General features: G+C 67.9%; 3 protein-coding genes across 3 annotated transcripts; 2 read left to right on the plus strand and 1 right to left on the minus strand.

The window, feature by feature from the left end:
* The first annotated feature begins 753 nt into the window (after positions 1–753).
* Positions 754–1,760, plus strand: SP6 (Sp6 transcription factor). The gene has a single exon (XM_041402329.1). It carries the CDS (start codon positions 777–779, stop codon positions 1,758–1,760), a length of 984 nt encoding a protein of 327 aa, XP_041258263.1. The 5' UTR covers positions 754–776.
* A 4,122-nt stretch (positions 1,761–5,882) lies between these two features.
* On the plus strand, positions 5,883–10,922 carry SCRN2 (secernin 2; the record flags this gene model as incomplete). Its single annotated transcript, XM_041402339.1, has 7 exons — positions 5,883–5,934; positions 6,241–6,412; positions 6,762–6,943; positions 8,076–8,275; positions 8,355–8,570; positions 10,387–10,552; positions 10,625–10,922. Coding segments are annotated over exons 2-7 (1,233 nt in total), but the record flags the coding sequence as incomplete, so codon positions are not given.
* Positions 10,923–11,246: 324 nt separating this feature from the next.
* LRRC46 (leucine rich repeat containing 46) lies at positions 11,247–14,756 on the minus strand. The gene is given in 8 exon segments (XM_041402340.1): positions 11,247–11,665; positions 12,080–12,246; positions 13,003–13,072; positions 13,366–13,475; positions 13,577–13,649; positions 13,652–13,871; positions 14,430–14,523; positions 14,599–14,756. Coding segments are annotated over 8 exon segments (1,227 nt in total). The 3' UTR covers positions 11,247–11,330.
* Positions 14,757–14,980: the final 224 nt, after the last annotated feature.

Consider the following 14,980-nt stretch of genomic DNA (forward strand, 5'->3'; position numbering starts at 1 on the left):
GCGGCAAGAGGGGGGGAGGCTTTCCCAGCCCGGCTGGGACGCGGGAGAGCCGGGTTGGCCCCGTGGGTGCCGTGTCCCCCGTGGGTGCCGTGTCCCCCCGTGGGTGCCGTGTCCCCCCGTGGGTGCCGTGTCCCCCCGTGGGTGCCGTGTCCCCCCGTGGGTGCCGTGTCCCCCCGTGGGTGCCGTGTCCCCCCGTGGGTGCCGTGTCCCCCCGTGGGTGCCGTGTCCCCCCGTGGGTGCCGTGTCCCCCGTGGGTGCCGTGTCCCCTCGTGGGGGCCGTGTCCCCCGTGGGTGCCGTGTCCCCCCAGGGGTGCCGTGTCCCCTCCATGGGTTTGGGGATGCCACCTGCATCCCCTTGGGGACCCGGGCAGTGTTGGGGGGCACAGTCGGGGAGGTGGCCAAGCAGATGTTGGAGGTTTCCTCGGATTTTGGAATCAGGCACCGACCCCTCCGGGCTGCAGACGCGGCCCGCGGGCACCAGGGGGGCTGGCACAGGGTCCGAGGGGGCGGGGACGGCCGTAAGGAGTGCCCCCCCCGGCTGGTGCCACCATCCCGGTGTCACGGCGGTGCCGCAGAGCAGCGCAGCCGCCTCGGTGGGGGCTCAGCGACCCCCAAACCGCGGCTGCCGGGCGCTGCAGACGCCGCCGGTGCCGGTGCCGGTGCCGGTGAGCGCAGGGACGGGGGGAGCGGAGCCGCGCCCCCCCCTCCTCTCAGAGCTCTTCTCCCCCTCCCCGCCCCGCTTGGCCCCGCAGGTCTGTGCGCGCCGCCGCCCCGCAATGCTGACGGCGGTCTGCGGCTCCCTGGGATCGCAGCCCTCGGACGCGCCCCGCGCCTCCCCGACCCACCTGGACCTGCAGCCGCTCCAGCCCTTCCAGCCGCACGGCCCCGCCGCTCCCGGGGCCCCCGACTTCGCCTCGCCGCTGCCCCCGCCCGAGCTGCCGCTACCGGGGCCCGACGACGCCGCGTTCGCCGCCGCCGCCGCCGCCGGCGCCTACGAGCCCCATGGCCCCCCGAGGTTAGAGCTGCCCCCCGACGGCCCCGCCGCCCCCGGAGCCTACGCCAAGCTGCTGCCGGCCGCCCCGGACATGGCGCATCCCTACGAGCCGTGGTTCCGGCCCCCGCACCCCGGAGCCCCCGGCGAGGAGGGCGGAGGCGTCAACTGGTGGGACCTCCACGCCGGAGCCAGCTGGATGGAGCTGCCCCCCGGGCAGGGCGGGGGGCTGCAGGTGCCCGCGCACCCCGGGCTGCCCGCGGGGCTGGGCGGGTACGGCGGGGGCGAGCACCAGCTCTGCGCGCCCCCCGCCCACCTGCTGCCCCCGGGGCAGGCGGCGTGCCGCTGCCCCAACTGCCAGGAGGCCGAGAGGGGGGGTCCGTGCCCCGAGGGGGCGAAGCGCAAGCACCTGCACAACTGCCACATTCCCGGCTGCGGGAAGGCGTACGCCAAGACCTCGCACCTGAAAGCCCACCTGCGCTGGCACAGCGGCGACCGGCCCTTCGTGTGCAACTGGCTCTTCTGCGGCAAGCGCTTCACCCGCTCCGACGAGCTGCAGCGGCACCTCCAGACCCACACGGGCGCCAAGAAATTCTCCTGCCCCGTCTGCGGCCGCGTCTTCATGCGCAGCGACCACCTGGGCAAGCACATGAAGACGCACGACGGGGGCAAGGACGGGCCCGAGCCCGAGGGCAAAGCCGGGGACCCGTCGGCCGCCAAGGGAGGCAAGAGGGAGCCCGAGGGGGGCACGGCCGCCCCCACAAACTGAGCCGCTGAGCCCCGGGGTGGGGGGGCGCGGATGGCCGGGGGGACCCTTCGGGGCCGGTCTCCGGAGGGATTGGGGCCGGGGGGTGGGCGCAGGGCTGGCACCTTGTGCTGGGGGCGGCGGCGAGGCCGGGCGTTCTTTATTGCAATGTATTTCCACAGCTTGTGAAATAACTTCTCATGAATTTTTCTATTTTCTCTATTTCAAAACAGAAACTTTTTTTTCGGGAGGCTGCTGGCAGGCGGCGGGGCTGTTTGGGAGGAACATCAATGGGAGCCGAAGGAGCAGGAGCTGCCCGGGCACGTCCAGCCCAAAGGGGAGGAAGGAGAAGGAGAAAGGGAGAGAGGAGAGGAGAGGAGAAACCCGCGAGCCTCGGCTCGGGGAGGGCGGCCGCAGCCCCCCGGCGCCCACCCCACGGTCCCCTCCCAACTGTGGCACCCCGGGCTCAGCCCCCACCCGTGCCAGCCCCGTTCTCCCGTCACCCACGAGGCGTTGGCACAGCCACCCACGGGCGACACGCGGGGGGGGGTCGGGGGCTGGCGACATCCCCCCGCCCCAGCTGGGGACGCTGAGCTGGCGGGGGTCCCCCCGCACTCGGAGCCCCGCTTTGTCTGTGAGGCTCGTGGGCGCAAAACCCATTTTTGGCCTGAATCGTGGCTAAAACGGAGAGAAAGGGAAGAAAAAAAAAGAAATCCTGCGCGAAAGTGAGCCGTGGGGAGCTCGGGGGGCTGCGGGGGCCGCGGCGGGCGGTTGCCCAAGCGCACACCTGCAGCTTTCCCACGCCCACCGCCGCGGCCCCGGGCGGGAAGCACCGGGGCGGCCGCGGGCCCGGGAGAGCCGGGACGGCCGCATTCCTCCGGCCTGGCACGGCCGCGCTGCCCGCCCGCCGCCCCGAGACCCCCGCCCCTCCGCAGCCGTCCCCCCGTCCCCTCCGGGACCCCGGGTCCCCTCCGTGCATGCTGCCTGTCCCCCCGTGGCCCCGTAGCCGTCCCTCCCCGGGATCCCGTCATTCCAGGGAATTCTGCCTGGCCCCCTGCATGCTGCCCGTCCCCCCGGGGACCCCAGAGCTGTCCCTTCCCGGGTCCCTGCGCTCCCGGGACACCCCGGGCCTTCCCCCAGCAGGGACCCCGTAGTTTTCCTCCCCCTGTCCCCGGGGCACCCCGTGTCTGTCCCACGCCCCTGGCCGGGGGTCCGTGAGTCTCGGTTTTTTGGATCTTTTGGGGTCTTACACCCCGATTTTGGCAGAACCCCTCGGACGCAGAAGGAGAGGCTAGAGCCGGGACCTGGGGAGGGGGGTTTGGGGGGGCCCCGAGGCCTTCGGTTTTGAGTGTTTTATTGTTATTATTAATTATTAATTATTAATTATTATTAATTATTATTAATTATTATTATTTTATTAAGGTGAAGCCAGGCTTTGCCGCTCGGGCAGAGTGGATGTCCCAGGCCGTGGGCTGTGCGGATGGGGAGGGCTCGGACCCCTCCGAGGGTCCCGTCCCTGTCCCCGCCGCTGTCCCTGTCCCCAGGGATGCTGAGGGGCTGGCAGCAGCCCCCCCGCGCCGTGGGGCAGGGGCGAGCCGTGGGGCTGGGACCCCCCAGCACGAGGTGAAGTCTCGCTGGGGGGGGTCTGCGAGGAGGTGACCCCAGCCCCAGCACGGCCACCGCTGTCCCCCCGCAGGACTCGGGTGACCTGGGCTGTCCGCAGCTCTCGAAGGACGTCCCCGACTCCGGAATTTGCCTTTTCCAGCACAAAATTCCCCCTCGGTTTCCCTCGGTGGGACCCCAGGGGGGCTCAGGACCCTCCCCGGTGTCCCACAGCGTGGCACCAACGGGACTTCAGCGGCCGAGCCCGGCTCCAGCCCCACCTGGGGGGGCTCCGGCCTTTTGGGGACCCCTTGCTGCAGCCGCCGATTGGGGGGGGGGGGGGGGGGGGGGGGGGGGCTGCACCAGGGGCACCCCACGGGTGGGCTGGGGAGGTCCCACGGCCACGCCGGGACTCGGGGCTCAGCCTCAGCGAGCTGTCCCCGCCTGGGGGGCTGCGAGGGGGGCCCAGGTGCGCTCAGCCCCCCCAGGCGCGCTCAGCCCCCCCAGGCGCGCTCAGCCCCCGCAGCCCCGGGGCTCTGCCTGCCGCGATGGGGCAATGAAGGCTGTAAAACCGGGTGGGGAGGGACGGCGGCCGGGAAACCAGTCCAGCCTGCTGCGGCGTGGGGATCCCGGCCCTCGCCCCGAAGCGCGTCCCCCACCCACCCCCGGGCCGCCTCCCGGGGCAGGGAGGGACCGGCCCGGCCGGGGCCCCGGGCTGGGGGCGGCTGCGGGGGGGAAGGAGCGGGGCGGCCCCGGGGGTGCCCCCCGCCCGGCGAGGGGAGCGTTTGTGCTGTGAAGAGGCTGCGGGGCTCTGGGGTTTGGGTTTTGTACTGGAATAAACGCCGCGTGTTTTCCACGCTCCGGCTCTCCGGCTCCATCTCTGCCCAAGGACGCGGGGGTCCCGCGCCCTGACCCCGAATTTTCACTGCCAAATGATTCAGGGGTTCGGCAAGTCGACCCCAAATCAATCTTGTCAAGGGATTCAGGCATCCCGACCCCAAATCTGCCCTGCCAAGGGGCTCAGGGGTCCGGAATCCCGACCCCAAATCTGCCCTGCCAAGGGGCTCAGGGGTCCACCACGGGTGGGCTGGGGAGGTCCCACGGCCACGCCGGGACTCGGGGCTCAGCCTCAGCGAGCTGTCCCCGCCTGGGGGGCTGCGAGGGGGGCCCAGGTGCGCTCAGCCCCCCCAGGCGCGCTCAGCCCCCCCAGGCGCGCTCAGCCCCCCCAGGCGCGCTCAGCCCCCGCAGCCCCGGGGCTCTGCCTGCCGCGATGGGGCAATGAAGGCTGTAAAACCGGGTGGGGAGGGACGGCGGCCGGGAAACCAGTCCAGCCTGCTGCGGCGTGGGGATCCCGGCCCTCGCCCCGAAGCGCGTCCCCCACCCACCCCCGGGCCGCCTCCCGGGGCAGGGAGGGACCGGCCCGGCCGGGGCCCCGGGCTGGGGGCGGCTGCGGGGGGGAAGGAGCGGGGCGGCCCCGGGGGTGCCCCCCGCCCGGCGAGGGGAGCGTTTGTGCTGTGAAGAGGCTGCGGGGCTCTGGGGTTTGGGTTTTGTACTGGAATAAACGCCGCGTGTTTTCCACGCTCCGGCTCTCCGGCTCCATCTCTGCCCAAGGACGCGGGGGTCCCGCGCCCTGACCCCGAATTTTCACTGCCAAATGATTCAGGGGTTCGGCAAGTCGACCCCAAATCAATCTTGTCAAGGGATTCAGGCATCCCGGCCCCAAATCTGCCCTGCCAAGGGGCTCAGGGGTCCGGAATCCCGACCCCAAATCTGCCCTGCCAAGGGGCTCAGGGGTCCAGAATCCCGAGCCCAAATCAACCCTGCCCAAGAGACTCAGGGGTCTGGGATCCCGACCCCAAACCATCCCCACCGAGGGGCTCAAGGGGCAGGAACCCTGACCCCAAATTATCCCCACCAAGGGACCCAAGGTCCAGCACCCCGGCCCCAAATCAGCCCTGCCCAAGAGACTCAGGATCCGGCGTCCCGACCCCAAATAATTTATTTCGAGGGGCTCAGGGGTCTCACATCTCGACCCCAAATCATTCATTCCAAGGGACCAGGGGGTCTGGTATCCCGACCCCAAACCATCCCCACCGAAGGGATCAGGGTCTCCCCCAGCCTGCCCTCTGCTCTCCAAGGCTTCCCAGGACAGGGACCCCGGGGGCTGCTGGGTGTGGGGGTGACAGGGGCTGGGACCGGCTGAGCCCCCCACGAGGGTCCCATCCCGCACCCCCCGGGCCGGGCGGGCGCGCAGGGTCCCCCCACGGGCAGGGCGCTGCCCGGCAGCTCCGCCCGCATACCGCGGGCCGGGCGCGGTGCTGCCCACGCCGGGGCTTCCCGTGGGGGGCGCGGGGTGCCCGTGGGAGTGATGCCCACGCCAGGGCTGCCCGTGGGGGCGCGGGGTGCCCGTGGGGGCTCTGCCCACGCCGGGGCTGCCCGTGGGGGCGCGGGGTGCCCGTGGGGTGCTGCCCACGTCGGGGCTGCCCGTGGGGGCGCGGGGTGCCCGTGGGGTGCTGCGCTGGAGGGGGCGGGCCGGGGCTGGACAGGGCGGGCCGGGGCGGGCCCGGCAGCGGCGGAGGGGCGGAAGCAGCGGCAGGTGCGTGGGGACGGGAGGCCCCCGCGGGGTCCCGGTTACCGGCGCTGTCAGGGGGGGGTTCCCGTCCGCGGTCGGTGCTGGGGGGTCCCGGTTACCGGGGCTGCGGGGGCGTGGCTCCGGTCCGTGCGGAGCTGCGGGGTCCCGGGCGGGGGTACCCCCCAAGTCACCCCGCCATGGGGTCCCTGATGTCCCCCAAGTTTTAGGAACCGCGTCAGCCAACAGCCCCTCCAGGGCCAGCCCCAGAGCGACCCTGGGGACACATCCAGGGCGGGGACAGGGGGCTGACATCGCCCTGACCCGGTTTAGGATGGCGGGGCACGGTCCTGTGCCCTCGTCCTGCGACTGCTTCGTGGCCATGCCGCCGCACACGGCGTCCCCCGCTGTCATCTTCGGCAAGAACGCCGATCGTCCCCGAGACGAGGTGCAGGAGATCGTCTATGTCCCCGCTGCCACCCACCGGCCTGGGGACAAAGTCCAGGTGAGACCGTGCAGGGCCAAAGGAGCTGTAGGGACATCAGGTGCCAGCTCAGCCGTGTGTGTCCTCCCACTGCAGGGCCAGGGTGGCTGCAGGGACAGAGCACTCACTGTGCCAGGTGTCACCCCGTGTGCCAGGGTGGGGGACAGAGCACTCACTGTGCCAGGTGTCACCCCGTGTGCCGGGGTGGCTGCAGGGACAGAGCACTCACTGTGCCAGGTGTCACCCCGTGTGCCGGGGTGGCTGCAGGGACAGAGCACTCACTGTGCCAGGTGTCACCCCGTGTGCCAGGGTGGGGGACAGAGCACTCACTGTGCCAGGTGTCACCCCGTGTCACGCCGTGTCCCCGCAGTGCACGTACCTGGAGATCGAGCAGGCGGAGCGCACGCACGCCGTGGTGCTGAGCCGCCCCGCCTGGCTCTGGGGGGCCGAGATGGGCGCCAACGACTGCGGGGTCTGCGTGGGCAACGAGGGCGTGTGGACCCGCGAGCCCCTGGGCGAGGCCGAGGCACTGCTGGGCATGGACCTGGTGAGGTGAGGAGGGTGAGGAGGGTGAGGATGGTGAGGACAGTGAGAATGGTGAGGACAGTGAGGACGGTGATGGTGGTGAGGATGGTGGGGACAGCCCCGTGTCCCCCTGCCCGCGCTGTCCCAGCCCCCGGTGAGGATGGTGATGATGGTGAGGATGGTGATGATGCTGAGGACAGCCCCGTGTCCCCCTGCCCACGCTGTCCCAGCCCCCGGAGAGGATGGTGATGATGGTGAGGACAGTGAGGACGGTGATGATGGTGAGGATGGTGGGGACAGCCTTGTCTCCCCGTGCCTGCTCTGTCCCAGCCCCCGGTGAGGATGGTGATGGTGGTGAGGATGGTGATGATGCTGAGGACAGCCCCTGTCCCCGTGCCCATGCTGTCCCAGCCCCTGGAGAGGATGGTGATGGTGGTGATGATGGTGAGGATGGTGAGGACAGCCCCCTGTCCCCATGCCCGCGCTGTCCCAGCCCCCGGTGATGATAGTGATGATGGTGGGGACAGCCTCGTGTCCCCGTGCCCACGCTGTCCCAGCCCCCGGAGAGGATGGTGATGATGGTGATGATGGTGAGGATGGTGAGGACAGCCCCGTGTCCCCGCGCTGTCCCAGCCCCCGGAGAGGATGGTGATGGTGGTGAGGACAGCCCCCCTGTCCCTGTGGCTGTGCTGTCCTAGCCCCCTGTGATGATAGTGAGGATGGTGATGATGGTGAGGACGGTGGGGACAGCCCTGTGTCCCCGCGCTGTCCCAGCCCCCGGTGAGGATGGTGATGATGGTGATGATGGTGATGATGTTGAGGACGGTGGGGACAGCCCCGTGTCCCCGCGCTGTCCCAGCCCCCGGTGAGGATGGTGATGATGGTGAGGACGGTGGGGACAGCCCTGTGTCCCCGCGCTGTCCCAGCCCCCGGTGAGGATGGTGATGATGGTGAGGACGGTGGGGACAGCCCTGTGTCCCCGCGCTGTCCCAGCCCCCGGTGAGGATGGTGATGATGGTGAGGACGGTGGGGACAGCCCTGTGTCCCCGCGCTGTCCCAGCCCCCGGAGAGGATGGTGAGGATGGTGATGATGCTGAGGATGGTGGGGACAGCCCCGTGTCCCAGCCCCCGGGCTGTCTGACGGGCACTGCTGGCACAGGCTGGGTTTGGAGCGGGGCGGCTCGGCCCGGGAGGCCCTGGAGGTGATGACGGCGCTGCTGGAGCGCTACGGCCAAGGCGGGAGCTGCAAGGAGGAGCCGGTGCCCTTCGTGTACCACAACACCTTCCTGCTGGCCGACCGCGCCGAGGCCTGGCTGCTGGAGACGGCCGGGCGCTACTGGGCGGCGCAGCGCATCCGCGGTGAGCGGGCACCGGGGGGCCCGGGGGGCACGGCGCGTCCCGGAGCGCCCCGAGTGACCCCCGGGCCCCGCTGGCGCAGAGGGCAGCCGCAACATCTCCAACCAGCTGAGCATCGGCAGCGAGATCGCGGCCGAGCACGCGGGGCTGCGGGAGCGCGCGCGCAGCCGGGGCTGGTGGAGCGGCCGCGGCGAGTTCAGCTTCGCTCGCGCCTTCTCCCTGGAGAAGGAGCCCCCGCGCATGGAGGCGGCCCGGGCACGGCTGCACGCCGGCAGGGAGCTGCTGCGGCAGCACGCAGGTGGGGACACGGTGGGGACACGGTGGGGACACGGTGGGGACAGGGTGGGGACACGGTGAGGACACGGTGGGGACACGGTGGGGACACGGTGAGGACACGGTGCTGACACGGTGGGGACACAGTGAGGACATGGTGGGGACATGGTGGGGACACAGTGAGGACACAGTGGGGACACGGTGGGGACACGGTGGGAACACGGTGGGGACACGGTGAGGACACGGTGAGGACACGGTGGGGACACGGTGGGGACACAGTGGGGACACGGTGAGGACACAGTGGGAACACGGTGGGGACACGGTGGGGACACGGTGAGGACACAGTGGGAACACGGTGGGGACACGGTGGGGACACGGTGGGGATGGGGACAGCACAAGGGACAGGGATGTTGTGATAAGGCACGAAATGATGACACAGACGCTGCTGCTCTCGAGGGGAACAAAAAAGAAAAACTTTTATTTAACTGAGCATCCCCAGCCCCACTTGCACAGCAGTCAGTCAGATCAGAGCCAGTCGAGGCTGAAGAGTAGCAAATAGCATCAGGAACTGAGAGATGGAAGCTTTAGACCCAGCTTTGCCTCTAAATATACAAAATTAATAACAGTGGAGGGGAAGATGGTGGGACACTGGTTCTGTTCTAACTGGTGATTTTTTTTTTCCTTCTTCTTTTCTGTCATGCTGACCCAGGTTTTTCTGTTTGAAAGGAAGCCTGGCACAATGTCCATTGTCTTCTCCATTTGTCAAATACCAAGCAGAGTCTGGGCAGGCTGATGATGCAGAGCAAAACCTGAAAATATACTAGTGATCCTGAGCCTGGGGGTTGCAGCTAAACCCAGCCAAAAGTAATTTCTGGAAAGTTGAGCCTGGTTTACATTATCTTGAGTTTGGCTTTGCCAACTTCACCAGTCATTTATAAAAAAGCAAACAAATAACTCAAACCAAAACAGACCAAAACCCAAACAAACAAACCCAGGCAAACCAATCAAACAAATAGATAAAAAGCCCAAATAAAACTGTTGTGATAAGGCACAAAATGATGACACAGACACTGCTGCTCTCGAGGGGAACAAAAAAGAAGCACCTTTATTTTCTGACTCCAACATTTATAGTTTTCCAAAGGTGACAGTGGATTGGAGGGTGACAGTGCCACCTCTCCAATGCCACTGGACAGACCAAGGGTCCATCAATTCTCTCCACCTCCATGAAAGAATGCAAAACATAGGTTATTTACAGAACTGTGTGTGAGAAAGTTTGTTAAAAGAATGTAAACATCAGAAGGCTTAACAAACTCTTACAAAATCAGGGTGACACAGGGACAGGGACAGGGACAGGGACAGGGACAGGGACGGGGACAGGGATGGGGATGGGGATGGGGATAGGACTGGGACAGGGACAGGAACGGGGATAGGACTGGGACAGGGACAGGAATATGATAGAGACAGGAAGGGGGATAGGACAGGTACAGGGATGGGGACAAGAAGAATAGAACAGGGACAGGGATGGTGACAGCACGGGGATGTGACAGGACAGGGATGGGGATACTCACCCGTGGCTCCCCAAGGGCTGCTTGCTTCCACATGGCAAGGAGCTCTTGTGGCAGCACTCAGGTGGGGACAGGCATGGGGACAGGGACAGGGATGGCCACCCACGGCTCGCCAAGGGCTGCTTCTGTGCTGGCACATCCCCTGGGGACAGGGCCTGGCACGGGGACAGCCACCCACGCCTCGCCCCAGTGCGTCCCCAGTGCCCACGGCCGAGCTGGCAGCGCTGCGGTGGCCCGTCACAGGCCACTGTCACAGGGCCCTGTCCATCCCTCCAGGTCACATCACGGCGGAGACGCTGATGTCCATCCTGCGGGACAAGGAGAGCGGCATCTGCGTGGACGCCGAGGGGTTCCGCACGGCGGGCAGCATGGTGTCCGTGCTGCCCCGCGACCCCGCCCTGCCCTGCGTGCACTTCTTCACCGCCACCCCCGACCCCTCCAGGTGAGCCCGAGCCGGGCACGGCGACGTGGCGCTCCCAGCAGCTCCGCTCTCTCACCCCGGCCTCTCCTCCAGGTCTGTCTTCAAGCCCTTCGTGTTCGTGGCCGGAGTCAAGCCGGCGCCGCAGGTGAGATCCCCGACCTTCCTGCAGGATCCCGCCAAGCAGATCCCGAGGTTCCAGAGCTCCGTGGATCGGCGGCACGAGCTGTACCGCCGGCATCAGGCGGCGCTGGAGCTCATGGAGCGGGACCCGGTACCGCAGACCCCGCCAGAGCCCTCAGACCCCGCAGAGCCTGCAGAGCCCGCAGAGCTCTCAGACCCCACAGAGCTCTCAGACCCCACAGAGCTCTCAGACCCCACAGAGCTCTCAGACCTTGCAGACCCCACAGAGCCTGCAGAGCCCACAGACCCCACAGAGCCCTCAGACCCCACAGACCCCACAGAGCCCTCAGACCCCACAGACCCCACAGAGCCCGCAGACCCCACAGAGCTCTCAGACCCTGCAGAGCCTGCAGACCCCACAGACCCCACAGAGCCTGCAGAGCCCTCAGACCCCGCAGAGCCCTCAGACCCCACAGAGCTCTCAGACCCCACAGAGCTCTCAGACCTTGCAGACCCCACAGAGCCTGCAGAGCCCACAGACCCCACAGAGCCCTCAGACCCCGCAGAGCCCTCAGACCCCAGAGACCAGGGGGGTCCTGCCCACCGCCCCGTGTGTGCTTCCCCCCATTTCCAGCCCCTCAGGGAGGCATCCACATGGACTGGGGTGGGAAGAAAGTCTTTATTCCCGGCTGCTGCTGCAGGATATTTGGGATAACTGCCCATTTCCTGCTCCTTTGGCACGAGTCTCCTTCTCCAGAGCCTCGCCTGGGGGCTGGATGGCGCCAGGAGCTGGCTGGGACCCGCCGGACGCCGGCAGAGGTGACAGCTGTGCCCCTGGCTCGCCCTGGGGACAGAGCTGGGGACACGGCCGGGCTGTGCCGTCCCACCCCGCGCCCAGCAGCAGAGCCCGGCGCTCCCGCAGCTCCTCCAGCCGCGCCCGGTGCTCCTCCCGGCTCACGGAGCGCCTCCACCGCGCCCGCCCCGCCAGCTCCCGCTGCACGCCCGCGAGGAAACCTGCAGGGACCGGCACCGGGACCGGGACGGGACAGGACAGGGACAGGGACGGGACAGGGACAGGGACACGGGATAGGGACAGGAACAGGACAGGGACAGGGACGGGGACGGGACAGGGACGGGACAGGGACAGGGACAGGGACCGGGACAGGGACAGGGACAGGGACCGGGACAGGGACCGGGGCCGGGACAGGGACAGGAACAGGGACAGGGACGGGACAGGGACAGGGACAGGGACAGGGACAGGGACAGGGACAGGGACAGGGACAGGACAGGGATAGGGACCGGGACAGGGACGGGACAGGGACAGGGACCGGGACAGGGACCGGGACAGGGACAGGGACAGCAGCTCCAGATGTGGCACTGCCAGCCCCAAGAGCCAGAGGGCCGCGTGTCCTGTCCCCAGCCCGGCACCTCTGTCCACAGTGAAGGGAGCCCTCAGCTCAGGGAGCAGCTCCTCCTCCTCCTCCTCCTCCTCGCTGCTGCGGGAGCCGCCTCCCGCCCCTTCCTCGGCCGCGTTTCCATGGGCGGGCTGGGAATCCAGCTGCAGGAGCTGGGGCAGGGCTGCCAGCACCCGGTCCCTGTGGGAAACATGAAGGAAAAGCCAAATTTTCTGCAGCTGTGGGATTGGGAGTGGGTGTCCCATCCTCCCTCAGCCCACCAGAGCCTGAGGGTGGAGAGATTCAAATCCCTGGGATGTGGAGAGCAGGGATTGAAATCGCTGGGGGTTTGAGCAGGGATTCACATCCCTGGGGTTGGGGCAGGGATTCACATCCCTGGGGTTGGGGCAGGGATTCACATCCCTGGGGTTGGGGCAGGGATTCACATCCCTGGGGTTGGGGCAGGGATTCACATCCCTGGGGTTGGGGCAGGGATTCACATCCCTGGGGTTGGGGCAGGGATTCACATCCCTGGGGTTGGGGCAGGGATTCACATCCCTGGGGTTGGGGCAGGGATTCACATCCCTGGGGTTGGGGCAGGGATTCACATCCCTGGGGTTGGGGCAGGGATTCACATCCCTGGGGCTTGGAGGGCCAGGCTGTGTTTGATATCTCATGGAATGGTTTGGGTAGGAAGGGGCCTGAAATCCCACCCAGTTCCAATTCAGGGACACATCCCCCACCCCAGCCCGCCCCAGACTGTCCTGGGACCCTGCCAGGGATTCTCTGGGAATTCCATTCCACCCCGTGCCCACCCTCCCAGCCAGGAATTCCTTCCCAAAATCCCCTCTGGCAATGGGAATCCATTCCCCCTTGGCCAAGCCCAGCTCTGGGGAAAGGCCACAGCTGGGGGACCCCGAGGCGTGTCCCCGTTTTTGGGGGGCTCTCCTGGCCCACCTGTATCCATCCTGCCGCGTGCACGGGTTCCCTGCCAGCTCCAGGATCCGGAGGCTGCGGGGCAGCTCCTCTGCCAGGACACAGGGAAAGCACACAGGGGCTGAGCTGGGGCAGGACTGCTGCCCCCCAATGCCCCCAGCTCCCCCCACGCCTGAGGCAGCGCCCACTCCCGGGGAAACTGAGGCAGGGTGGTGGGAATGGGAATTGCAGCCACCCCTGGAGCTGTTCTGCTCCCACTCCCAGGGAAACTGAGGCAGGGGGGTGGGAATGGGGATTGCAGCCATCCCTGGAGCTTTTTTGCTCCCCAGCAGGGAAACTGAGGCAGGCAGGGCAGCCACCCCTGGAGCCCTTCCTGCTCCCCACCTGTGGCCAGCACCTGGATCAGGTTGTGGGACAGGTCCAGGACGCTCAGCTGGGGCAGCCCCTGCAGGTTTTCCACCCTCTGGATGCGGTTCCCAGCCAGGCAGAGGAACCTGGAGAGCTCAGGGGGGGTCGGGGGGATGTCACAGCCCCCTGGGGACACCCGGTCCCCTTCCCCAGCCCAGGGAACCCTCGGGAGGAGGAGCTGCTGTACCTCAGGTTGGGGAAACACTCCAAATTCTCGATCTTCTCAATTTGGTTCTGGAAAATAAAATAGGAAGAACCCCAGCGTGGTTTTTATTTTGCCTGCTGAGTGAAAATTCCCGTTTTGGGAATGCTCTGGGATTGAATCCCTGCTCCAACCAACCCTGGGGGCAACTCAGGAGATTCTGGGGAGGGAATGGGGCGGGGGGACACGGAGAGACCCCAAAATTCAGGGCCCTGAGTGTCCTCGTGTGGGTTTGGGAACACTGGAATTCCAGGGGGTTGGAATGGCGGGGGGGGGGGGGCTGGGGGGGTCACTGGGACAAAAGCCTCAAGGGTGGGGGAAACTGTTCCCTTCTGGATACTGGGGAGGGAAAACAGGAGTGGGACTGGGGGTACCTGTGCCCCCCGGAGCAGGACTGGGGTCCCTGTGCCCCTGGATCAGACCCGGGGGTCCCTGTGCCCCCCAGATCGGAATTGGGGTCCCTGTGCCCCCGGATCAGACCTGGGGGTCCCTGTGCCTGTGGGATCAGACCCGAGTGTCCCTGTGCCCCCAAGATCAGGATTGGGGTCCCTGTGCCCCCAGGATCAGACCCGGGGGTCCCTGTGCCCCAGGATCAGACCCGGGGGTCCCTGTGCTCCAGGATCAGACCCGGGGGTCCCTGTGCCTGTGGGATCAGACCCGGGGGTCCCTGTGCCCCAGGATCAGACCCGGGGGTCCCTGTGCCCCCAGGACTGAGGTCCCTGTGGGATCAGACCCGGGGGTCCCTGTGCCTGTGGGATCAGACCCGGGGGTCCCTGTGCCCCAGGATCAGACCCGGGGGTCCCTGTGCCCCCCGCTCAGGCCGCCCCCAGCTCCGTACCTGCTGCAGGTAGAGGCTGAGGGTGGCCCCCGTTCCCCGGCTCCTGCCGATGCAGCAGATGTTCTCCCGGTCCAGGCGCACGGTGCCGCTGGGGCTGCGGGGACACGGGCACGGCGTTCTGGGGGGCCCGGAGCCCCCTCCCTCCCTGCGGGGCCCGGGGGATGCTCACCGGCCGCGAGCGAGGAGCAGGCTGTCGCTGAGGGTCACCCCTGGGCACGGCTCCGCAGGGGCTGCGGGAATTGGGGGGGGGTCCGGGGCAGGCCGCAGCCCCTCCTGCCCCAGGAGCCCCCCGGCGTCTCGCTCACCCCCACAAAGGGGCTCAGCCATGGCGGAGTGGGCTGGGGTCCTTGGCCCCTCCTCAGGGGGGATGGCGGCAGCTGGGTCTGGGGGAACAGAGGGGACAAACCTGGGGTGGGCTGGGGTCAGGGCTGGGACCCCGCGGGGGGCAGAGGGGCTCTGTATCCAGGGGGGTTATGGCACTGGAACCGGGGGTCACCGGGGCCAGGAGCCCAGAGACCCCCGGGATGGGGCTGGGGGAGACCAGGAGCCCA

This window comes from Onychostruthus taczanowskii, unplaced genomic scaffold, assembly GCF_017590055.1.
Source record: "Onychostruthus taczanowskii isolate IOZ18803 unplaced genomic scaffold, ASM1759005v1 scaffold197, whole genome shotgun sequence".
NCBI classification, from domain to species: Eukaryota; Metazoa; Chordata; class Aves; order Passeriformes; family Passeridae; genus Onychostruthus; species Onychostruthus taczanowskii.